Raw genomic sequence first — 26,632 nt, forward strand, 5'->3', positions numbered from 1 at the left:
CGTAGAAGCCACCTGAGAATAGTCAATGCTTTGCTCTTAACCATTTCTTGGCTGTTTTTAGTTGTGCTTTGGGCCATTATACTGTTGAATGACCCATGTCCTGCGACTCACACCAAACCAAGCTTTCTGACATTTCACATTTCACTCCAGAATGCATTGATGGGCTTGATATTTACCTCGACAGATTCAAGACACCCTGTGCCAGATGCAGCATAGCAGCCACAAAACATAAACGAGCCTCCTCCATGTTTCATAGTAGGTACAATGTTTTTTTCTTTGTATGCTTTATTCTTGTATCTGTGAACATAGAGCTGATGTGATATGCAAAAGCTCCAGTTTTGTCTCATCTCTCCAAAGAATATTCTCCTAGAAGTTTTGCAGCTTGTCAATATGCATTTTGGCAAATTCTAGCCTCGGTTTTTAAGATTTGCTTTCAACAGTAGTTTCCTCCTCAGTCATATTTCAAGAATTCCACTTTGGACAAGACAGCGATAGATTGGGGGATCTGACACTGATGTACCTGGATCTTGTAGTTCACCTCTAATCTCTTTGGAAGTTGTTCTAGGCTCTTTGGTTACCATTTATATTATCTGTCTCTTCAATTTGTCATCAATTTCCCCCTTCTGGCCAGGAAAGTCGGCTACAGTCCCGTAGACCTTAAGCTCCCGAATAATATGTGCAAATGTAGTAACAGGAACATCAAGCTGTTTGGAGATGCTGTTACCCTTCACCTTTAACATGTCTTTCTATAATTTCCTTTCTAATCTCCTGAGACAACTCTCTCCTTAGCTTTCTTTAGTGAATATTCAGTGTATTACACACTATGATAACAAACAGCACAGTGACTACTTTTCACCCTTAAAATAGGCAGACAGACTGATTATAAGTTTGAAGACACTTGTGATGCTAATTACAGGACACGCCATAGTTTAACATCTTCCTAAGGTCACATTATGATGGGGTACCATCATTTTTGTCCAGGCCATTTTCATCAGTTTTTTCTTTCTGTTGAACCACAATTTAAAAAACAATGTGTAGTTTTCTCATTAGTTGATATTCAATATATTTAAATGGAAACTTACTTTTGCCAGTTTCAAGCTATTTCAGAGACCATTTTGGGTTTTTCTCACTTTATCAGATAGGTAACAACAATTTTGTCCATGTAAAAGTATAAATTATCTTTGAATATGTCATGGATACATCTGGTATCAAAGAAATATGATGGTGTGCACTCAGCCTTTGACGAGGTGCTGGTGTAATAGACTAGAGGTCTCAGCTACAACAAAATTTTAGATTCACCGCACACTCTGAGGAAGTGTAAGATTTGTAATGAAAATTTATTGCATAAACAATCTGGAAGCGAAACAGAATATACAGTATTTTGCGATCTTTTAACAACGTTTCGGCTCAACCTGAGCCTTTATCACTTAGTGTAGGTTTTTTCACTAAAACCTTACCGCTCCAGATTATTGGGGATACCATTAGAAGCGATCACGTGATAAAGGCTCAGGTTGAGCCGAAACGTTGTTAAAAGATCGCAAAATACTGTATATTCTGTTTCGCTTCCAGATTGTTTATACAATAAATTTTCATTACAAATCTTACACTTCCTCAGAGTGTGCGGTGAATCTAAAATTTTGTTTATGGATACATCTGGTGACATCACATTGGTGATTGTAGGCAAAGAGTCATTCAAATCAATGACACTGCATCTAGAGTTTAGTGGTGGTGTCGAAAGAGGTTTGAAAAATGTGTCTCGTAAGTGTCTCGTAATAAACACTAGTAAGAAAACCACTAACAAAGTTCACTTTGTTTCGGTCCGGCTAGTCTCTAATCGGCTCTGATAGGCTTAATTCATGAGGCTGCCTGTACTGCCATTGACTATATGATTAGATCAGCAGGGGTCCAATGGCTGATATCCCTGCCATATAAATATTAGTGGTGTTTCATATCCTAGTGATCTGCCACCAAGGTCCACGATGAGACTAACTAAAAAATCCTTTGTTCTAAAAAAGTGAGTCAAAAATTTTGATTGACTTTCCCCTTCAATTTAGGTATTAAGCCCCCGTCACACAAAGCGAGGTCGCTAGCGAGATCGCTGCTGAGTCACAAGTTTTGTGACGCAACAGCGACCTCAGTAGCGATCTCGCTACGTTTGACACGTAGCAGCGACCAGGCCCCTGCTGTGAGATCGCTGGTCGTGTCGGAATGGCCTGGACCTTTTTTTGATCGTTGAGGTCCCGCTGGGTAGCACACATCGCTGTGTTTGACACCTTACCAACGACCTCGTTGACGACTCAGTCCCTCATCGAGGTCTGAATCGTCATCACGTCAATCGTTCTACAGGTCGCTACAGGTCGCCGCATCGCCATTGGGAAGATCTCACTGTTTGACATCTCACCAGCGACCACATAGCGACACAGCAACGATCCCTGACAGGTCGTATCGTTGTCGGGATCGCTTTAGTGTCGCTAAGTGTGACGGGGCCTTTAGTTCTGTTAGTTAATTAGGTTTCGTCCCAGAATCATATGAAAGATATCTGTTAAATATTGCATAATCTGTTCAGTTAAGCTGTGGTTGATAGATTCTGTGATGCCAAAATACAAGCGCAATGTCTATGTTCAGAAAAATCATGGCATGATAGATATATCTACAAAAAACTAAAATATGCAGAGTGGTTTAATGAAAAGAGACGCCAGTGGTATGATTGGAAGCTATGGTCATCTAGCATCTTATAGGATTAAGACCTTAATACCAGGGGTACTACCAATGTAATGTGGTGTCCCTCATGGTGGTGTAAACAGCTGTACCTAAGATTCTATGGCCCCGATGCATCAACTTGGTTTTTTTTCCAAGTAATTTTTCTGCCTTGTCTTTCTGTTTTTGCTGGTGGACTGTGCACCAAAGTCATCAAAAAGGACCACTCTCCTTGATCAATTGACGCAAACTTTTTTGGCTTTTTGTATATTTTTACAGTAAAATGTCACGTTATCCATTAATTAGGTTGTACAATGATGGACGTTCCTATTTAACTGTGCAAAAAAAAGACAGATTTTGTACTGAGGTACCACAGAGCGAAAATTCTGTGACATTTCAGAAAGTTGCATATAATGAATTAGCTGAAAGCATCGGGATAATAAAAATCTCCCCCATATTGTTGAGTAATCCCTCGTAGACAACAAAGATTGAAAAGTCTAGTGTGAAAATGACACAAAATATCTAATAAAGTTGACGCAAAAATAAAAATTAAATTACAAACTTTTACTTAAAAAAAAAAAGGTGCAAAAATGATGACTCGGATTTTAAAGAGGTTGTCTAAGATTTCAATACTGATGACCTATCCTTAGCATATGTCTGATCGGTGGGAGTGTGACACCTGGAATCTCCACCGATCAGTTGTTCCTGGGGTCAGCGGTGGCTGAATCGGTTACGGTTACTGCTCTGTCGTTGGTATAGTGGTTGTGGCCGGATACAGTGCATTCACGCCCTATTCATTTGAAAAGTGGGCGGATGGGCAGTACCCGGCCGTGGCCACTATACAGTCCACAGCTGTGCAGCTCCTTCTGGCTCCCGCCGACTCTGGGAACAGCTGATTGGCAGGGATACCGGATGTCGCACCCCCACTGATCAGACATTAATGACCTATACTAAGGAAAAGCCATCAATGTTAAAGTGCCGGACAACCACTTTAAGTATTTTTAAAATATTTTTCTTTTTTCTACACCCAGCATTAATTCACCCATATCTAGAAAAAGGTGTTGTACAGGATAAGAAATACCAAAAAGAGCCAACTTTGCTCTAGAAACAGAAGGTAGAGTTCCATTTGCTGAGACTGATACTGCAGCTAAAGAACATTTACTAGACTCATACCAGACTCTAGATATAAGTGGTGCTGTTTCGGGGGGGGGGGGGGAATAGATTTTTCCTGGTCATTGACCTTTTGAATATTTTGTAATCAGAACTCTATAAAAATCAAAATATTAATTTTAGGAGTTTTATGACAACAACAAAAAAATAATTAAATTTGCACTATTGAAGAAAAAAGATGCGGCACTCACCAGTTCGAATGTATGGGAAAAAGTCCTTTATTCCATACCTTGGGATTAGGACCAAAACATGATGTGCAGGTTACAGAGACATGCAGGGAGAGGCAGAGCGGCGATGGCCGTTTTGCCTAACAACGCTTAAACGGGTCCAAGGGAATCGTTGAAGGTCCACCTCCACCCATTGAAGTGTTGTTAGGCGAAACGGCCGTCGTCCACTCTGCCTCTCCCTGCATGTCTCTGTAACCTGCACATCATGTTTTGGTCCTAATCCCAAGGTATGGAATAAAGGACTTTTTCACGTTCATTGGAACTGGTGAGTGCCGCATCTTTATTTCTTCAATATTGCACATTTAAGCACTTTATGCAGAGCACCAAACACTGTTCGATCAGCCGCTGTAGCTCTACATGGGATGTGTATTTAGCCTTCCAGGGAATTTTTTATATGTTGTCTGGTGCCGGTACTTTTCTCTTTGATCTTTGCAAAAAAAATTAATTAAAAACATAATAAAACTAAAAAGAAGTTAAACCAAAACAATTCTAAACATGTTTCTCAGAAGTAACACCGTTTTACAGTGTGCAATACAAGCTTCCTACACTTTTATCACACTTCAAGCACAATTTTCCCAGGCATCAATTTCTCCAATTAATTAATTACATGAGAGACGAGTAATCAAGCCATTCATTCTAATCAATGAGCCTCTACCCAAGTTACACAGCGATCGCAGTGCTGGAAACTTTACGTGCACTTTTCTTCCGCTTCATACTGCCATAATTACCCACTTGTATCTGGACACATCTAGTAGATTGTTTAATTCAAGGGAAAAAACAACTAATGATTCTGAAAATTAATCTTCAATGCAAATAAGTGTTTTTTTATGTGTTTACCGCTATACCGGAATCTCACAGGCAGGTACATAAGCAAAGGTTCACATCTAAGCACTTTGAACAAAACCCATTTAGATACCCTACATACAAAGTTGAACAACTTTCATGCACATTGTATCACTGATTGAGTTAAAGACTGTATTACTCTCCAGAGCTGTATTCACAATTCTACAGTTTGCGTCTGACAACAATTGCAAGCACACATCCACTTAATAGGCACAGATGGTATAAATACAAGACACATGGCATCACACCAAAGCAAGCATTACGTGGGTATACAAGGCTAACAAGGTATGGTGAGAGATTTCCGCACTGAAGCAGCAAAATTGTGAAAGCTGCCAAAATGCTATATCAAATACAATTAATGTAACACTCTTATTGGAAGCACAGTAGATAAAATAAGCATTTAGTGCACGATATATACTGTTATTATTGGGTTCTATGTATAACACTGCACAGAAATCGTGTTCCATATATCCATTTAGCACATGGGCCAAGTGCTTTTCTTGGGCATCCCATAAACGTATACTACTGTACCAACATTGTGTGAAAATGCCTAATATTCTGATTTTTGTCACCAGATTTCACATTACAAAGGTCAAGCATTATGAAACAGATTTCTTCGACCTGATAATGCTGGTGTGCCTACTTTGAAAATCCATGTCAGAATGGCTGAGTATACCTTGCAAACATTTACTGCCCAATAATATAATTACCATTTTATCAGTCCAGTTGTATTTTGCAAAAAAAACTTTCAAAATACAAAATACAATACAATAAGGTGTGAATTTTTAAAGTAAGTATGCCAGCCTGATCAGATCTACAAGATCTAATTGATAAGGTATGTCATTTTTATTGTGAAATCTTGTGACAGCTCAAGTTTAAGTAAAAAATAGAGCAAAAACAAAATAAACGAACTTGAGTATAAGTCGGTATACATGCAGCGTGTAGGCGCATGTTCACACCGGCCATTAAAGAGACAAAACCTAAGATAGAAACAAAATGAACATATATCCTGCCATAAGTAATTAAAAAAGCAATAGTGCATATAAATAACATGTGCAACTGTCCTGCTCCAGTAGGGAGAGTCGCCGGCCAGTCTAATTTATACAGGAGTCTGAGTCTGCCCTAATAAATATGCGTAACTTAGTATCCAGTGACTAACTAGATACTAATAGTGATGAGGGAGCGTGCTCGGGTAAGGTGTTCTCGGAACATGCTCGGGAGCTAATAGAATATCTTTGGCGTGCTCGAATACTATGTTCTAGTCCCCACGGTTGGCTGTTCGACAGCCACAACACATGCAGGGATTGCCTGTCTTTACGTAATCCCAGCATGTGTTGCGGTTATTGAACAGCCATGAGACATGCAGCCACGGCGACTCGAATATATTATTTCAGCACGCTGATGACACTCAGCACCCGAGCATGCTTGGATATCACCTTATTATTGCTGGATACTACCATAATCAAGTGTGTTTAAAAAAAACATGCCTCGTTGTAACAAAAAAAATAAATGTCATTCAAATCCAATTCACTCCTTATAATTGTAAGAAAGAAATAAAGTAAAGGTTGTTGCAGCCATTCTAAACATCTGACATCTATCTTACGAGAGAGTCCTGAACACCTGACGCTGGTCGTGAGTGGATACCGACAGTTGTACTATCTTGTTTCGAGCGGTCCGACATTACATTTATCGAGCCATAGTCTTACGTCCGCTGTGTAACATCATAAGCTGCTCGGGGATTTTAAGTTATAAAGGAGTTACGGTATGTTGTAGTCCATATCCCCGACAGGGTCATTATATGCCCAAAAAGGGCTTGCAAGGCTTAATTGGAATCTAGTCCATTTTTTTTTTTTTTGAACACTCAACAGTTTCATCCTGTGATGCGTTCATGCTTCTTGTAAGTACAACCCTATTTATTCCCTCAAGCAAGGAACACAATGTGACTCGTCGTCTTTCAATGATCTAGAAGCTGAAACAGGGGTCACACATCAGTACCGGCAGCCTGGCAGGTCAGCCAATTAATTCATAGTTCTCTTGTAAAAAGTTCCTGAGATCCTTCTCTTGGCAGAACATTACAGAGTGATAATATCCCAATAAATGTCACCCTTGATCAGCTCAGCTTGCACCTCAACAAAACCAGCGAAAGGTCCAGTCTTGTCTGTATATTGGCTTTTCATTCATGTGATGAATAAGACAATTCAGAAACTGATGGGGGAAATTCTCCTTTTTATGGAAAAACATTTATTAAAAAATAAAAAAAATTGCACAAAACACAACAGGTGCAATGCAGTGATATCAGGAATAGTTAATATTGATGTCAATGTCTGCCTCAACCAATATTAGGATGGAGCTGATTTTTTTTAATACTTTTTCACTAGATGGGAAATTATGCTAGATAATATTGTGATGCATTTATGAGATATTTTCATTTTTGTTATTAATTCTGAAAAATGAGTACTCTATATTCCCTAAATGGATGAAAGTAGGGGCATAGAACACCTACTAAGCTTTTATGACCTCCAACTCTAAATTCATTGATATTAATATGGAGATGGTCTGCACTCTGCAGTATAGTTCACCACTGTGTAGCAGTTATGGGCTAACGTCTATTTACCTGAGTCACATTTATTACACGACTTCATAGCATGTTGTGTTCAGTGTATACATATATACAAATATATACATACACACAGTGGCAAGAAAAATACTGTTATTGTGAACAGTTAAGCAAGTTGCAGATGAAATGATCTCTAAAAGTTAAAGATGTTGAAGATGAAACTTTTTGTTTGTATTTTAAGAGAAAACAATTTTTTTTTATTTTTTTAAAAATTATAAAAAAGGAAAATGGGTCAATGTAAAAGTTTGCACACCCTTGGAAATTTGTGTGCTCAGATAATTTTGACCAAGGTTTCAGGCCTTAATTAGCATGTTAGAGTTATGTCTTGTTCACTATCATCATTAGGAAAGGCCAAGTGATACAGATTTTCCAGCTTTAAAAAAAAATCAGCCTCCTCTAGCCATGTGCCAAAAAACAGCAGCCATGGGTTCTTCTAAGGAGCTACCTAGCACTCTGAAAATAAAAACAGTGAAGGCCCACAAAGCAGGAGTAGGCTATAAGAACATAGCAAAGCGTTTTCAAGTTCCCCTTTCCTCAGATCGAAATGTAATTAAGAAATGGCAGTTACAGTGGAGTTACAAGGAACAGTGGAGGTCAAGATAAGGTCTGGAAGATCAAGCTAAATTTCAGTGAGAGCTGTGCATAAGATTGCTAGAGAGGCAAATTAGAACCCCCCACTTGACTGCAAAAGACCTTCAGAAAGATTTAGCAGACTCTGGAGTTGTGGTACATTGTTCTACTGTTCAGAGACACTTGCACAAATATGGCCTTCATGGAAGAGTCATCAGAAGAAAACCTCTCCTGCGTCCTCCTCACCATAAAATTTAGCGTCAGAAGTATGCAAAAGAATGTCTAAACAAGCCTGATGCATTTTGGAAATAAATCCTATGGACCGATGAGGTTAAAATGGAACTCTTTGGCCACAATGATCAATGGTATGTGTGGAGAAAAAAGGTAATATAGTAATAGTAATTTTGACCAGGGGTGCACAAACTTTTACATGAAACTGTATATATGTGTGCATATATATATATATATATATATATATATATATATATATATATATATATATTTGACACCTTTCAAAATTAATGGGTAAACACCTTTGCTTCAAGCATGTGATGCTCATTCAAACTCGCTTGTGGCAAGTAATGGGTGTGGGCAATATGCACCTGAAACCAGATGAAAAGGGGAGAAGTTTATTCAGTCTTTGCATTGTGTATCTGTCTGTGCCACACTAAGCATGGAGAACAGACAGAGGACAGAACCAAAATTATTGAAAATATCAACAATCTCAAGGTTACACGTCCATCTCCAAAGATCTTGATGCTCCTTTGTCCACCGTGCGCAACATAGCCAAGAAGTTTACAACCTATGACACTGTACCTAATCTCCCTGGATGTGGACAGTAAAGAAAAATTGATGAAATGTTGCAACGCAGGATAGTACAAATGGTGGATAAGCACTTGAATGCAATGAAACATTATGGCAGGAGACCCAAGGGGATCCTACTGCTGATCCAGAAACATAAAAAAGCTAGACTGCAGTTTGCCAAAATGTACATAAGCCAAAATCCTTATAGGAAAGAGTCTTGTGGACAGATGAGACCAAGATAGAGCTTTTTTGGTAAAACACATCATTCTGTTTCCCGAAAAATGGAATGAGGCCTACAAAGAAAAGAACACATTACCTACAGTCAAATATGGTGGAGGTTCAAAGATGTTTTGGGGTTGTTTTCCTGCCTCTAGAACTGGGTGTCTTGACTGTGTCCAAGGCATCATGAAATCTGAAGCTTACTAAAGGATTTTGGATAGCAATGTAGTGCCCAGTGTCAGAAAACAGAGTTTGGGTTCTAGAGTGCCACAGAATATGTTGGCGCTATAGAAATAAAATTATTATTATTGTTAGGTCATGGGTCTTCCAGCAAACATACTTAAAAAAAAAACCAGAAATGGATGGAAATAAAGCGCTGAAGAGTTCTGAAGTGGCCAGCAAATAGTCTGGAACTAAATCCCATCGAACACCTGTGGAGAGATCTTAAAATTGCTGTTGGGAGAAGGCGCCAACAATATGAGACCTGGAGCACTTTGCAAAAGAAGAGTGGTGCAAAATTCCAGTTGAGAGGTGGAAGAAGCTTGGTGATGGTTATAGGAAGCGATTGATTGCAGTTATTTATTCCAAAGGGTATGCAACCAAATATTAAGTTGAGGGTGCCATCAATTTTGTCCAGCCCATTTTTAAGGTTTTGTGTAAAATTATGTCAAATTTGCCTTTTTTTCTCTGTTTTTTTTTGTGTTGTTCCAATACATACAAAGGAAATAAACATGTGTAATTGCAATAATTTTCAGGGACAAAATTCAGTGTCTGGAACAATTTCAAGGGTGCCAACGCTTTCAGCTATGACTGTTAATATATATGTAGATATAGATAGTTATAGATATGTACATGCAGGTGCTTCTGACAAAATTAGAATATCATAAAAAAATTAATTTATTTCAGTTCTTCAATACAAAAACTAAAACTCATAATATATACAGTCATTACAAACAGAGTGATCTACTTCAAGTGTTTATTTCTGTTAATGTTGATGATTATGGCTTACAGCCAATGAAAACCCAAAAGTCATTATCTCAGTAAATAAGAATAATTAACAAAAAACACCTGCAAAGGCTTCCTAAGCGTTTAAAAAGGTCCCTTAGTCTGTTTCAGTAGGCTCCACAATCATGGGAAAGACTGCTGACTTGACAGCTGTCCAGAAGGCAGTCACTGACACACTCCACAAGGAGGGTAAGCCACTAAAGGTAATTGCTAAAGAAAGCTAGCTGTTCACAGAGTGCTGTATCCAAGCATACTTGGCACCTGTCCACACTGCGAAAAGTATCAATACATGGTTTAAAAACAACAATATCACTGTGCTTGATCACCCGACCTTAATTTGATCACCTGACCTTAACCCCATAGAGAATCTATGGAGTATTGTCAAGAGGAAGATGAGAGACACCAGACCCAACAATGCAGACGAGCTGAAGGCTGCTATCAAAGCAACCTGGGCTTCCATAACCCCTAAGCAGTGCCACAAGCTGATTGCCTCCATGCCACATTGATACAGTAATTGATGCAAAAGGAGCCCTGACCAAATATTCAGTGCATTTACTGAACGTACATTTCAGTAGGCCAAGATTTAGGATTTTAAAATAATTTTTCAAGCTGGTGTTATAAAGTATTCTAGTTTACTGAGATAATGACTTTTGGGTTTTCATTGGCTGTAAGCCATAATCATCAACATTAACAGAAATAATTACTGGAAATAGATCACTCTATTTGTAATGACTATATAATATATGACTTTCACTTTTTGTATTGAAGAACTGAAATAAATTAACTTTTTGATGATATTCTAATTTTGTGAGAAGCGTCTGTATATATATATATTTACACCACGCAGCCCAAACTCCTCTTACTTAGCTAGCATTCTGACTTAAGACAGCCACCACTAGATGGCGCTTACGGCATGCTGTGTTATTGGTTATATTGTAGACACAGTATGCAGTAAGCTCTCATGCTCCCTCTTGTGGTGGCTACCGGATGTTATCTTTTAAATCAATGCCAAAGCAAGTGCTCTGTATTAGAAAAACCAAGCTCAAAACCCTTTAAAAAGTAGCAGCCATTATAACTGAAACATTTTTAGCCTTACTAGTATTTTATCCTTACACCTGTTGCTTAGGAAGCAATTATTTACCTGCAAGTAACAGGTAAATGCCCAATCCCAAAATAACTTTTGAAAATGCCTCCACAGTGGATATTGTCCATTTATAAGAATAGATGCAGGGTTTTTTAGGGGGGGAGGTATAGCATAACAATATCTGCATTGTGTGACTTCTGATGGATCTTTTATGATATTCAGACATCATCAGGATATCTCAGGTCATTAAAAATGTGTTTATATTTAATAATAAAGCCATGCAGGATCTGTGGTGAGTTCAATCCATTCACACTGTGATAAAACCATGCATTCAGTAGCTGGTGTTAAATCATATAAGTACATAAGAAGCCATCCGGAAGCATCTCATTAGTATATACGAGCTGCAGAGGGGATGGTTCACTATGGATATCCCACTGCACCGCAAAGCAGCAGTCAGTAGCACTTTCCAAAAATCAGCCAGGACATTATGCACTATGAAAAAAATATTTTACAGAAACCTATAATCAGATATATATTTTTTAATATTAGGAAAAATATCGCTGTGCACAAAACCATGAAGATGTCCTTTATGCTTTTTGTTATGCTTCCATGTGCTACCTGTTTCCAGCTGATCTAGACCTCTCGATTCAATAACAATGGCAGAATATAATAATACCGTCATCCATCATTTTTCTAACTTATTGCAAAATATTTATGCGATGAAGCAAAGACAAAGAGGAACCAGGGTCATTGATGGGGCGTGCACCTGGGGACGCTTGTTATTTAGGTCACTAAGGGTCTGTTGTGTCATGGATATCACGGTCATTAGGGGGGTCCTATAGCTGTCGTTAGGGGGTCTGTGACTGTTATAAGGGTTATTCTGCACCTCTCCCTATTATTGGAGGGGGGTACAGTTGACGATATTGTTAGGGATCCGCTGACTGATACAGTTATAGGAACACACTGGCAGTCTTTGCTAGTTACGGGATGCTAGATAAGGGATTCCGTACAGAAAATGGTCACCACCCTTGTCCTACGTTCTGTTACTGGATAATATCAAGCCACAATAAAACATATATGGCAAAGTTAAGCGGTACTGACAGAAAAGAGCGCGAAAGAATAAAAACATCAGTGCTAACCATTGGCTCATGCATTTAATCCAGGGTTTTGGGGTGGTGCGGCATGCTGGGGTGAAATTAGTATCACAGGTTCCTGAGGTTTATGTAAACCATTGTAGGTGGTACAGTGAATATACATATATATAATATATCACCTACCGGAGTGTGCGATTGTTCCGTCAGCTTTTTCTCCCACAGTTTTAGACGCTGTTCTCGTTCTTTTAGCTCTTGTTCCTTAAAGCTCAAGTCTCGCTCCAGTTTCTTAAGCCTCTCCAGTGTTTCTTCGATTTCACATCTGCGCAATAAACCAAGGTGACATGGATGTTATTTCCTACATTTATACAACCTGCATAACATATAAGAACTTCCTACTTCCCTTCACACCGGACAGCGTTGTGTTCGGATCCACAAGTTTTTAGGATCTGTGTATGAAGACGCTGCTAACACTTGCCAACAAGATCCAAAAAAAACAAGGCAAAAACATTCTTAAGCCAAATCAGACCAAAGTAGGACATTTCTTTGTTATTTTTATTAAAAAAAAAGGCAGCAATTGACTAAAATGTGTCCGTATGGTACAAAAGTGGACATGGGAATCAAGCTTTAGATAGTCAAATGATATTTGGGTAAAAAAGGATTGGGCATGCTGAATTTCAACATGCCCAATCCCTTGTTCTCGAGAGTTTTCTGACAGTGGCTTATTTTCACTTTAGCTACTGAGGACTTGTGCACCGAGCGTCATTATGACGGGAATCACGAAAGGCATAGATTGCCTCTTCCCATGCAACCACTGGGTAAGATGTGATGCACATCTTTTGCAATATATTATATATATATTATTATTATTATTATTATTATTAATATATGAGTGGAGCCCGACTCTTGTCCCGATCTCCTATTCTGCAGTCAAAATGCAGGTTGCAGGCTTTCCTTAATTTTAGTGACTCAAAATTGACTTCTCTGCATATGTAGCAAAAATTATCCGCTTTGTTAATGCAAGAACAAGGCATATCTGAAAAAAACATACAGAATCATGTCAATATGCCAAGAAACTAAGCTAAGAAATCCTAAAACTGTATACCATACACAGAGCTACTAACAATGCGATAATTAGGATGAAATAATAAAGATGTAATTTTTTTATAAAGCCTGCATAAAAGGTGTCGTAAGGAATTACAACCTCCTTTGGATCTTGAAAATTAGAGCCAATCTGCAAATTTAAGCATCATATTCTTTTTCTGCACCCAAAAAATTACTTGGGTTCAACTGTTTTCGTCTCTGAACCAATTTGGCCGTAGGACAGTGATCTCTACTTGGCATTTCACAAATCTGAGATCTTTGGAAAATGTTCCTGATCTAACGAATTGGTAGTATTAGTAGATATCTCAGGTAGAGACATCTCAAGTCTTTGCACGAGGGCATGACTAACATTCCGAAATGTGGATTCGTTATTTTATCTTCATATTGTTACAATGGATTTCAGAGTAGACGTCTATTCTCAATCTCTGTGCTCGTATTCAAGCTAACGCAAGTGGGATGATATTTTACATTGTAGGGCATCAAACACGAAACTATAGGACTCAAATAAACACCACTTTTCTCAGAGGCTCGTGGAGCTTGAATACTGTATATGGTCAAAACCCTAACAAAAAATGACTTTTTATTATACTTTTTATTTTTGTATTAAAAGTGGGACAAGAGCGCTCACAGACCACATGGTAACTTATTCATAGCTACAACAAAGAAAAAAATGTCCTTCACAAAGGCCAATATTTTTTATCAGGCAATGTAGAAATATAGATTGGGTTACCGCTAAGAATTAAAATATACCCCACTGGCAATCGGTAGGCGGCCAGCAATGGGAATTGTTCCAGAAATAAGGATCTAAGCAACCTGATCAAATGCGAAGATGAATTTTTTTTCATACAAAGATTTTGATATCTCAGGTTTCAATTCTACATACTGTTCTTTTGACCTTTTTATACGCTCAGAGCAAGCCTACTTTTTTTTTGGCAAATGCCTCTCCGCTGTCAACATGACAAAACCAGATAGATGGCCACCTATCACTTAAGACAGACTCGCTACAGAAGCAGAGAACAGCAGAAAGGTTTGATCTTACCAAAGTAAAGACTGAGACGGTGGTGAATCCTCATTAAATAATACTTACACAATGAAAGGTAAAAATATAAAGAAAGATACCCCCCCTCCACCTTTTTTTTTTACGGTGAAAAAAATAACCAATTCACTTCCGATAGTACACGGAAAATATTTGTTATTTAATTACGGCCGTTACGTTGTTTACTTATGAAGAACCGACTGAAACGTAATTGAAGACCAAAGCAAAGATAAGTGTAAACTGGAATAATATAATAAAAATAAACTGTGATGAAAACAAAGGATCCAGTGAGATTATAAAATAAATCTAAAAATTGTATTATTATTATTATTATTATTATTAATAATAATAATAATAATAATAATTATTGTTCAACCATTTGCACTGGGTGCGTTTAACCATAAATTGAATCCAAAAATAGAAATTGTGTTATTTTTTTTCTTTAGAGATCTTTTTAAAGGGAAGCTATAATCTAAAGCTGACCTGTTGTTTAAATCTGGTTTTTTTTGTGTTGCAGGTATGTTTTCAAACTTTTTTCCAATTTTTTTCTTTATTTTCATATCATATCATATTCATTATTATAAAAACAAAGTTAGTAATCTTGCAATTTTCACAGTGGCCACTGGAGCTTTTTTTAGGCTCAAACTTCCTGCTCTTTTAGGAAGAGTTTTCAGCAAGGCTCCTTATCATCAGAGGCAGCATTACAATGACAGGTAACGCCATTATACACAGCTGATAACACAGGATTCACTGATCACAATAGGCGACCACAGCTACCCCTCCCTTCACAATGACCTTGGCACTTCCTCATTCAATACAAAAGGTAGGAAGAGTCAGGAGTCCCTCCCTTCACAATGACCTTGGCACATCCTCATTCAATTATTCATTACAAAAGAAAGGATGGGTAAGAGGTTTGACTATTGTGGCTATGTACATGTGTTGTTTCCTGACACTACAGGAAGTTAAGGTTTAAAAAGGCCCCTGTGACCAGAGTGAAAACGGCAAGATTTCTATTTTGGGTTTTTAATAAAGTTTGATATGAAAAAAACACCCTCATTTTTTAAAAATAAAATACATTTAATAAAATAAACCTGGTTTAAACAATAAGTCATTTTTGCATGATAGCATCCCTTTAAGTTAGGCATTTACTATAAGGAGCTTTTAGCCCAATCCTTTTTCAGCCAGCAACTTTTTGTTCTGACCCCATAGCTGGTCCGGGATGCTTATGTAATAGGAAAATGTGAATAACCTGCTGGCATACTCCTCTGACAACAGCTAATCTCCAAGGAGAACAAAAAACAAAACATTAAAATTCAACTTTCCAAATCCTTATTGCCTCTGACAATTGATTTAAAATTCAGGAGACCCTTGCCACTCTTACAAAAAGATAGGTTTGTCTCGAATATGTATAGGACTTTAATTTACATGGGTTGATAGGCCACAAAAATATTTACTGCTTCTGCATCACCTTCAATCTCTAAACGTAAGGCTCTGTTCACATTTGCGCTGTTCAATTCACGTTGCAAAACAAAGCGTAGTCTTGACTGCTATCCTTGATTTAAAAAAAAAATTATAAATTAGTGGGATGCCCTATACTTTTTATGGCTTTGTTAGGAGAAGATGCTTTGATGGTAGTGTGAACAAAGCCTAAAAATTAATTTCTTTTAAAATAAAATATAGACTATTCTATCTGTGACTGATATATTTAAAAAAAATATATTTAAAAAAAAAAGAAAGTGAAAAAGAAGCACAAAAAAACAATAATTGGGTGCAAAAGCCTTCCAGGTATGTACCAACCCTTAGTAGATATATCAAAAAAATGACAGTAGCACACCATAGTAGAGTCAATTCACGTGCAATTTAATTGCCCATCTGGTGACATTTCGGTCCCAAAAAGAAAGGTCCACAAAAGATGGGCAATTAAATTGCATGTGAATTGACTCTACTATGGTGTGCTGCTTTCATTTTTTCGATATATGATATATTATTTAGGGAGAAAAAAATTAAGATATATTTGTTAGATTTAATTGAGAATTATGATTTATAAATTGCATATTTGTTTTGATTCAGTGACATTGGTTTATAAAATGATTTTAGTTCCTTAAATGTATAGGTTTTAGTTTAGGCATAAGTTGTTTTTTTTTTTTTTTTAAGCATAAAATTATGTTTTAGATGTAATCTGTTTCTGGAAAAAAAAATGTTAGCCATTAGTAGATAGAAATAAAAAATTGATTGGCTCCAACAATCACAAGTTGTATCGAAACATTACTGGAGTCATCAGAGGACCAGAGAAGATTTGGCATGGGACCATCGGAGAATTTGTAAGGTGAATCTATTCTTTATGTTTGTTTAGATCATTGGAAGCTGTTTGTAAAATATGTCTTGGGGGCTGGAAAAATGTAAAAAAAAAAAATTAATGCAGCACAGGAAAGAAAAATGTGCTAAATGCTAGGAGAAAGAACAAAAATTGAAGTTTGTATTCCTCAACAGTAGATGGAGCAAGAAATGACTACTACTGTCCAGAGTTCATGAGGCTGCTAAATCTGTACAGCAGTTTCAAAACGGGAATCTTGCTATTTATACTCTCACCACGTGACCCGGCTACAGACCTGGAGTCACTTTTTCCATTTGTACTCCTGCAGCTCCAGCCTCCGAACTTCATTGTAATGGACTGTTGTTATTTTGTTTGTATACTCCTGCTCCCAAGTATCATCCACATTGTCTGTGTTTTCCGAGTTTCTGATTGTTCTGCTCGCATTTCATCACAAGCTTTGAATATTTTGCTATCTCTGTAACAGTTTTCCCTGGACGTGTTCCATGGTTTCTTAATATAGCCTGCAGTGGGAAACTTGCGGTACCAATCCCCCTGATGATACCGTGCGGTTTGTAATGTTTCTTCCCAAATACTTAAATGCACCAGATTATGGGTAGAAGAGGCGGAGGGACGACACTGTTCAAGCAGTTATTACGGGACAGAAAAACTGTAAAGTATATGCTTGTACTGTATATATATCTTTTTTTTTATCTCTTCTATTTATGGAAATTTCTACCGTATACCTTTTTTGCAAGCTCTAACAATAGGTGTTTTGGAAATATAAATTACTAGCGCTGATCTCGTATCAAAATTGAGGTCAACTCAATTTAAAGCGACCCTGTCACCATGTTTGACCGATATAAGACCATCACCTTTCAGGCCTGATATACAGCATTCCAGAATGCTGTATATCTGCTCCAAACCCGACCTGCAAATAAAAAAAAAAGACTTTTGATTATACTCACTTGCAGGGTGGTCCAGTCAGAGGGGCTTTGCTGGTCTTGGTTCAGCTCCTCCATTCTTGCGATGCCGTCCTTCTTGCTTCATGTGAATGACGTGTCCCTACGTCATCCACACAGTCTCCCCGGTATCGCGATCCTGCGCAGGGTCTGTTTGACTTTTCCCAATGTCTGCACACTGCAGTACTTTACTCTGCCCTAGTCAGGGCAGAGAAGTACGACTAGGCAGGAGCGCGATGCTGGGAGATGGCATCGCAAGAAGAAGGGAGGTGCTGGACCAAGATCAGCGACACCCCTTAGACTGGACCGCCCAGCAGGTGTATAATAAAAGGTATTTTTCTTGTCTTGCAGGTTGGGTTGGGGGCAGATATACAGCATTATAGAATGCTGTATATCAGGCCTGAAAGGTAAGGCCGTATCTCATCTCAGTCAAACTTGGTGACAGATTCCTTTTAAGGTCAACCAGTACTTAAGATTTAGCTTTTTCAGGAAAGCATCACATATATTTTGTCCCACGGTGCATGGTCCAGCTCCCTAGAGTTTGAATGAAGCCGTCTAGTAGTACAAGTCCTCACAACTGGTGTGGGATCTCCGCTGTGGTACTGCCACTGATCTAGAAGTTATAACATTTTCTTGTTCTAACTACAATTCTCCTTTAACAATATGGCAGCCATATTTCTCAGATGCGTTGGCTCACCCCTTTAATATAAGAGCTGTTACAGATATTAGCTGATCACTAAAGGTCTGGCCATAGAATCCCCAGGATATAGACGATATTGTTTGGAGGAAATTACAGCGACTCGATCATTGTCCCCTTTAGCAGCCGCAAAATGCGTTACGACATGGCAGCTATATACCGTAAGTTAATTCTTGCCCATGTGGACAAATAGAGAGTAAGGACACCATACATCAACTCTTGGTCATAAATCCAAAGGCTAAAAAGTTAAAAACCTAAACTATAAAACCAAAATAAAATCAAGCCGGCATTGATTGCCACACCACTTCCCCTCACCCAAAAATGCAGAAGTCCTGTCCATGCTATGCTCATTTCAAATAAAGCTGCTCAGTCTGATGAATCTGTGCATGTCCTTAAAGGGAATACACATATGTTTTTATTAATGCATTTCTAATGTTACAACCAAATAGTTAACCCTTTCGGGACAAGGGAATTTTTAGTTTTTGCACTTTGGATATTTCCTCACCTTCTTCCAAGAGCAATAACTTTTTTTTATTTTTCTGATGAAATAGATGTGTGGAGGCTGTTTTTTTGCAGGGTCAGTTATAGTTCTGAATTGCAACTCATCCTGAAAAAGGGAAAAAAAATTCCAAGTGGAATGAAATGGTGAAAAAAATGCAATTCCACCAATTTTTTGGGTTTTGTTTTTATGGCGTTCATTGTGCGGTAAAAAAGACCTAGAAACGTGATTGTCAAGGTCAATTAGATTATGGCAATAACAAACATACATTGATATTTTTCTATTTAAATGATGATAAAAAAAATCACACTTTTGTAAAAAAAAGAAAAAAAATGTTTTCTTTATGTCACCATTTTTTTGAGACCGTATAACATTTTATTTTTCTGTCGATGGGTCCCAGTGAGGGCTTATTTTTGTGCAGTGCACTTATGTTTTTATTGATATCAATTTCCTGTATGTATGATCTATAGCAGAGGTCCCCAACATTTCTGACCTTGAGAGCCACATTCAGCTCCAGCCTCTCTCAGAATAGTGGCAACCAAAGCCCCCATTACAGGCATAATGGTAACCAAAAATCAATCACCCCAAAGCAGTAAGTATACTAAGATCCAGGGGTTCCTACAATACCCGCATTCAGTATTCTCCTATAAAGCACTCCCAAGACACTGTCACATCTGGTTTACAATACCTCCTCTGACAGTCTCCAGCGTACCATACTTAAATCATCTCAAAACCTCTAAGACCAGTATATGTGCATCCAGATCTGCTCTTCAATGCAGGGCTGCTCCAAAATTCACGATTTTCAGATGTGCTCATCGTGCCTGTTTGCTAGAACTGGAGCTAATGCACCAAGCTGACAGACAGCCATGAGCCACAATTCATGGGACCGCGATCTATAGATCTACTGTATATACTCAAGTATAAGCCGAGATTTTCAGCCCATTTTTTTAGGCTGAAAGTGCCCCTCTCGGCTTATACTCAAGTCACGGTCCTTGGGGGGGTCGGCAGGGGAGGGGGAGCGGCGGCTGTGACATACTCACCTGCTCCTGGAACGGACCCTGCATCTCCGGTCTCCGCGCGCTGACAGCTTCTTCCAGAGTTGAGCGGTCACATGGTACCGCTCATTACAGTAATGAATATGGACCCGTCTCCACTCCCATAGTGGTGGAGCCGCATATTCATTACTGTAATGAGCGGTAACGGCGACCGCTCAATGCTGGAAGAAACTGTCAGCGCCTGGAGAACCAGGGAGGGACGTGCAGGGACTGCGCCGGGAGCAGGTGAGTATCATGGGGAGGGGGAGCAGCAGCGCGGGATATTCACCTCTCCTGGTTCCGGCGCCGCTCCATCTTCCGCGTCCTCTGCAGTGACACTCAGGTCAGAGGGCATGATGACGTGGTTATTGCGTGCCGCCCTCTGCCTGAACGTTAGTGCAGAGGACGCGGAAGACACAGCGGCACCGGATAGAGGACAGGTGAATATTGCAAGTGCCGGGGGCCTGAGCGACGAGAGGTGAGTATGTATTTTTTTTTTTAATCGCACCAACAGCATATGGGGCAAATATCTCTATGGGGCATCTTATGGGGCCATAATCAGCATTTGCGGAGCATTATATGGGGCAAATATCTCTATGGAGCATCCTATTGGGCCACAATCAACGTTTGTGCAGCACTATATGGGGCAAATCTCTCTATGGAGCATCTTATGGGGCCAAAATCAACGTTTGTGCAGCATTATATGGGGCAAATGTCTCTATGGAGTATCTTATGGGGCCATAATCAGCATTTGTGCAGCACTATATGGGGCAAATATCTCTATGGAGCATCTTATGGGGCCATAATCAACGTTTGTGCAGCATTATACGGGGCAAATATCTCTATGGAGTATCTTATGGGGCCATAATCAGCATTTGTGCAGCACTATATGGGGCAAATATCTCTATGGAGCATCTTATGGGGCCATAATCAACGTTTGTGCAGCATTATATGGGGCTAATATCTCTGGAGCATCTTATGGGGCCCTTATTAACCTTTATGCAGTACTGTATGGGGCAAATGTGTCTATGGAGCATCTTATAGGGCCATTATTAACCAACCTTTGTGCAGCATTATATGGAGCATATTTTACTATGGAGCATCTTATGGGGCCCATCATGAACTGTATGGAGCATTATATGGGGCTCCTGATTCAATATGGATATTCAAAAACACTTAACCTACTGATGTCTCAATTAATTTTACTTTTATTGGTATCTATTTTTATTTTTGAAATTTACCGGTAGCTGCTGCATTTTCCACCCTCGAGTCATTAAGTTTTCCCAGTTTTTTATGGCAAAATTAGGGGGGTCAGCTTATACTCGGGTCGTCTTATACTCGAGTATATACGATATTCTGATTTTTTTTCCTTTACTGTGTTTACCTATAGAATTAATTAACGTAATTTGATATTTTACTAAATCAGACTTTTATGAATGTGACAATACCAAATATGATTTTTTTTTTTCCTTTATTTTTAACAGGGTAAAAGATGGTAATTTGATTTTTTATATCTTTTTTTTTCCATATCTGTGTAATATACATTTACTCCCCTTAGGGGACTTCAATCTGCAATTCACCGTATTGCAGTATATAGTGGAAATCTCAGTCTTCTATGGAGATTAGCAAGCACCTGCAAATGTCAATATAAATTTCACTGTCAGAGATTGACAGCCGTGAGTGTTAAGAGACTCATGCCGGCTATATTATATAATATAGCCCCTACCAGGCACGTGTGGGGGAAGTTGAGCTCCCGAATCCCCTCCACACTTGCGGACCCTCTCCCCAGATGTTAATGTATGCCCTAATGACAGGAGGGGTCGGAGTTTCCAAGTTTCTGTTTACAGCATTTAGAAATATGCTTTAAAGAGGTAATTTGAACCATGGAGAGCAATTCATTTCACACCCGAAACGATTTATATGAGTCTTAACAACTATTCGCAGATCTGAAACCTCTGTCTCTCCAGCTCAATTCCCGACCCAGCACCACTCCCTTCTTCTTGACTGATGACTCCTTTGCCTGATGTCACACAACATAGAAGCTGTCAAGTCAAGCAGGAGGAGGCAGCGCTGGGTGGAGAATAGAGCTGGAGTGACAGAGGCTTCAAATCTACAAATAGCTCTTCAACCTCATTTGCATATTAATTCAAACGAAACAGAAGAATAGAATGGCTAAGTAAAGGTATTTATGGACTTATCTTCGAAAGAGCTAGATGCAGATATAAATGGTTTAAGGGTGAAATCCTGCTGTCTTTTTAAGATATTGTGCTTGACGTTAAAAATTAATTATTCTTACCTCCACTCAGCTTTATTATGCAAAAATGAATTGCATTGGTCTGGCAGCTTGCTGTCATTTGACATAGACTCCAAGTTTGAGATAATCTGTTTAAATGATGGCCTTTTCTAGGAAATATAAGCATTGGGAAGAAGCAGGTATAAATAAAAATGTAGATATAAAATGTAAATTGAGCACTGTAACAATTTGTTCAACCACAGAAATATTACATCGTTGTTCAAAAGTACATGTTGGTCAAAGCAACAACCACAAAAAAAGGTTCACAGATGTTTATTAGATATAGTAGAGTGATAATGTTGTTTCTCTCTTGCATTTTTCAGTCTTTTCTTTCTTTGCTGGCATGTGCATTTTTTATGTGATTGATAAATGGGAAAGTGTTGTGAATTTGCTTTTTGCTCCCTCTAGTGGTTACTAGTTTTTTGACTCTGGTTTTTCTGTTATTCCTTTTATCCGCACCTGGGTCGTTAGTTAGGGGTGTTGCTATATAAGCTCCCTGGACCTTCAGTTCTATGCCTGGCAACGTAGTTATCAGAGCTAGTCTGCTGTGCTCTTGTCTACTGATCCTGGTTCCAGTTATATCAGCTAAGTCTGCCTTTTGCTTTTTGCTATTTGTTTTTGGTTTTGTATTTTTGTCCAGCTTGTTCCTAATCTATATCCTGACCTTTGCTGGAAGCTCTAGGGGGCTGGTGTTCTCCCCCCGGACCGTTAGACGGTTCGGGGGTTCTTGAATTTCCAGTGTGGATTTTGATAGGGTTTTTGTTGACCATATAAGTTACCTTTCTTTATTCTGCTATCAGTAAGCGGGCCTCTCTGTGCTAAACCTGGTTCATTTCTGTGTTTGTCATTTCCTCTTACCTCACCGTTATTATTTGTGGGGGGCTTCTATCCAGCTTTGGGGTCCCCTTCTCTGGAGGCAAGAAAGGTCTTTGTTTTCCTCTACTAGGGGTAGCTAGATTCTCCGGCTGGCGCGTGTCATCTAGAATCAACGTAGGAATGATCCCCGGCTACTGCTAGTGTTGGCGTTAGGAGTAGATATATGGTCAACCCAGTTACCACTGCCCTATGAGCTGGATTTTTGTATTCTGCAGACTTCCACGTTCCTCTGAGACCCTCGCCATTGGGGTCATAACAGTTTGCCAGGCCAGTATTAAATGTTTAATGCATTGCAGAAGAGGGATTATAAGAAAGAAGATTCTGAGTTTTTTTTTTTTTCTTCTTCCCCTTTACCTCAGAGTGGCTATGCTTGCTGCAGACATGAATGTCCAGACCTTGATTACAAGTGTGGACCAGCTGGCTACTCGTGTGCAGGGCATACAAGACTATGTTATCAGAAATCCTAGGTCAGAACCTAAAATACCGATTCCTGAACTGTTTTCCGGAGACAGGTTTAAGTTTAGGAATTTCATGAATAATTGTAAATTGTTTTTGTCCCTGAGACCCTGTTCATCTGGAGACTCTGCTCAGCAAGTAAAAATTATTATTTCGTTCTTACGGGGCGACCCTCAGGATTGGGCTTTTTCGCTGGCGCCAGGAGATCCGGCATTGGCTGAGTTTGCCCTTAATAATCGGGCTAGTTCCGCCACCTTGGTTTCGCCTTTTTTCTGCAACTCTGGTTTCCATCCTCGCTTTTCTTCGGGTCATGTGGAGCCTTCTGACTGTCCTGGGGTGGATTCTGTGGTGGATAGGTTGCAGCGGATCTGGAATCATGTGGTGGACAACTTGAAGTTGTCACAGGAGAGGGCTCAGCGCTTTGCCAACCGCCGCCGCGGTGTGGGTCCCCGACTACGCGTTGGGGATTTGGTATGGCTTTCTTCCCGCTTTGTTCCTATGAAGGTCTCCTCTCCCAAGTTTAAACCTCGTTTTATTGGGCCTTACAAGATATTGGAAATCCTTAATCCTGTATCTTTTCGTCTGGATCTTCCTGTGTCGTTTGCTATTCACAATGTATTTCATAGGTCCTTGTTGCGGCGGTACATTGTGCCTGTAGTTCCTTCTGCTGAGCCTCCTGCTCCGGTGTTGGTTGAGGGCGAGTTGGAGTACGTGGTGGAGAAGATCTTGGATTCTCGCCTCTCCAGGCGGAGGCTTCAGTACCTGGTCAAGTGGAAGGGCTATGGTCAGGAGGATAATTCCTGGGTGGTCGCCTCTGATGTTCATGCGGCCGATTTAGTTCGTGCCTTTCATGCCGCTCATCCTGATCGCCCTGGTGGTCGTGGTGAGGGTTCGGTGACCCCTCACTAAGGGGGGGGTACTGTTGTGAATTTGCTTTTTGCTCCCTCTAGTGGTTACTAGTTTTTTGACTCTGGTTTTTCTGTTATTCCTTTTATCCGCACCTGGGTCGTTAGTTAGGGGTGTTGCTATATAAGCTCCCTGGACCTTCAGTTCTATGCCTGGCAACGTAGTTATCAGAGCTAGTCTGCTGTGCTCTTGTCTACTGATCCTGGTTCCAGTTATATCAGCTAAGTCTGCCTTTTGCTTTTTGCTATTTGTTTTTGGTTTTGTATTTTTGTCCAGCTTGTTCCTAATCTATATCCTGACCTTTGCTGGAAGCTCTAGGGGGCTGGTGTTCTCCCCCCGGACCGTTAGACGGTTCGGGGGTTCTTGAATTTCCAGTGTGGATTTTGATAGGGTTTTTGTTGACCATATAAGTTACCTTTCTTTATTCTGCTATCAGTAAGCGGGCCTCTCTGTGCTAAACCTGGTTCATTTCTGTGTTTGTCATTTCCTCTTACCTCACCGTTATTATTTGTGGGGGGCTTCTATCCAGCTTTGGGGTCCCCTTCTCTGGAGGCAAGAAAGGTCTTTGTTTTCCTCTACTAGGGGTAGCTAGATTCTCCGGCTGGCGCGTGTCATCTAGAATCAACGTAGGAATGATCCCCGGCTACTGCTAGTGTTGGCGTTAGGAGTAGATATATGGTCAACCCAGTTACCACTGCCCTATGAGCTGGATTTTTGTATTCTGCAGACTTCCACGTTCCTCTGAGACCCTCGCCATTGGGGTCATAACAGGAAAGCTTGTCCTGGTGTAATGTTAGACATCTGAGCAATTCAGATGTCTCTCCTGTTCTTCTCAACTTTACTGATAATACTGAGCAAGAAACTGCAGCAGCATCCCCCTCCTCTCCCCACCTCCATCTTCTAATTCCTGTTTTACAATAAACAGATTCTAGTTCAGATTTAAAGAGAAGCGGTCATCAGGATTTTATACTCCAAACTAATGGCATGCATATAAAAGTACTTTAATGTTGAATAAATCTTAACCTTTCTTGTAGAAATCCATTTTGCTGTTTTAGATAAATCTATAGTAGAAATGAGATGCTACTGACTTGCAAGTGCAGAGGGTGGCCCCAACATGTGCCTGTCCCCATATTTTTCACCCGCTGCCTATCTTTTATCTCTGATTGACAGGTTACTGAAACATAAGTAACCTGTCAAGAAACAGAAGGCAGGCAGCAGGCGTGGAGCATGGAGAAAGGCAGAAGAGCTGTAAGTGCAGTGCCCACCCACTGCACTTCCAATTCATTAGCATACAAATTTAACTATGGATTTCGCTAAAGCAGCAAAACAGATTTATACAAGAAAGGTAAGGATGTATTCAGCATGAAAGCACCTTTATATAAAAGCCATTCATTTTTGAGTATAAAATTCTGATGAAAGGTGAACAAAGACGGCAATTACAAAATGAGTAAAACATCACTTTTTTTTAAGATAAAAAAAATAAATAAAATAGCATGGTGGCACCACGTTTACATGTTTCAAGCTTCTACAGCTCTTAGTCTTGTCAAAAACATAAAATTGTATAAGATTCTGATGACAGATTCTCTTTAAGAGGTTTGTGAACATTTAAACACAGCCTGAAAAACAGGAAAATTCCACTTTGCCCTAATAAGATATATTACAAAGTTTCATGAGTTTACATTTACTATTAATTTATAAAAATAAAGTATCACTATAAAGCATGTTTATGAGCCTATACTACATTTCATACAAAGATATTCTACATACTGTGAAAATAACCATATTACAATTAAGACAGATCATAACGTGTAATTTCAAGGTTTTTATAGTAACAACACAATGAGCTATGCAAAACAAAACAAAAAAAAGCACAAAAGTACTATACTTCGCACATTGAACTGTAGTAGTACTGCTAAAGCAATATATAGTATGTGTTAAATCTTTTTAAAAACCTGTTTTATAATTACCTGTGATTATGATGTAACAAAATGCTACAGTGTCTGCTCTTAGACACATTTTCTCAATTCTATAGTTAAAATATATAGAACAATTTTTAACATAAAGGGTGGAAAATGCAATAATGACTTCTAAAGAGCGTCAAAGAAAACCTTGTTGGATTTATCCTTTAATA

At 39.1% G+C, this 26,632-nt stretch overlaps 1 protein-coding gene across 3 annotated transcripts in view; it reads right to left on the reverse strand.

Annotated features, from left to right (window-relative positions):
• Window positions 1-26,632, reverse strand: part of MAP3K20 (mitogen-activated protein kinase kinase kinase 20) — a 204,536-nt gene that overhangs the window by 74,345 nt on the left and 103,559 nt on the right. For all 3 annotated transcript variants that reach the window (XM_077272676.1, XM_077272677.1, XM_077272679.1), the window contains exons 10-11: window positions 22,267-22,373; window positions 12,514-12,649 (exon numbers count right to left, since the gene is read on the reverse strand). In XM_077272676.1, the coding sequence (XP_077128791.1) occupies window positions 12,514-12,649; window positions 22,267-22,373 (243 nt within the window). The remainder of the gene's footprint in view (window positions 1-12,513; window positions 12,650-22,266; window positions 22,374-26,632) is intronic.

The sequence above is a fragment of the Ranitomeya variabilis genome, chromosome 7 (assembly GCF_051348905.1).
Source record: "Ranitomeya variabilis isolate aRanVar5 chromosome 7, aRanVar5.hap1, whole genome shotgun sequence".
NCBI lineage: Eukaryota > Metazoa > Chordata > Amphibia > Anura > Dendrobatidae > Ranitomeya > Ranitomeya variabilis.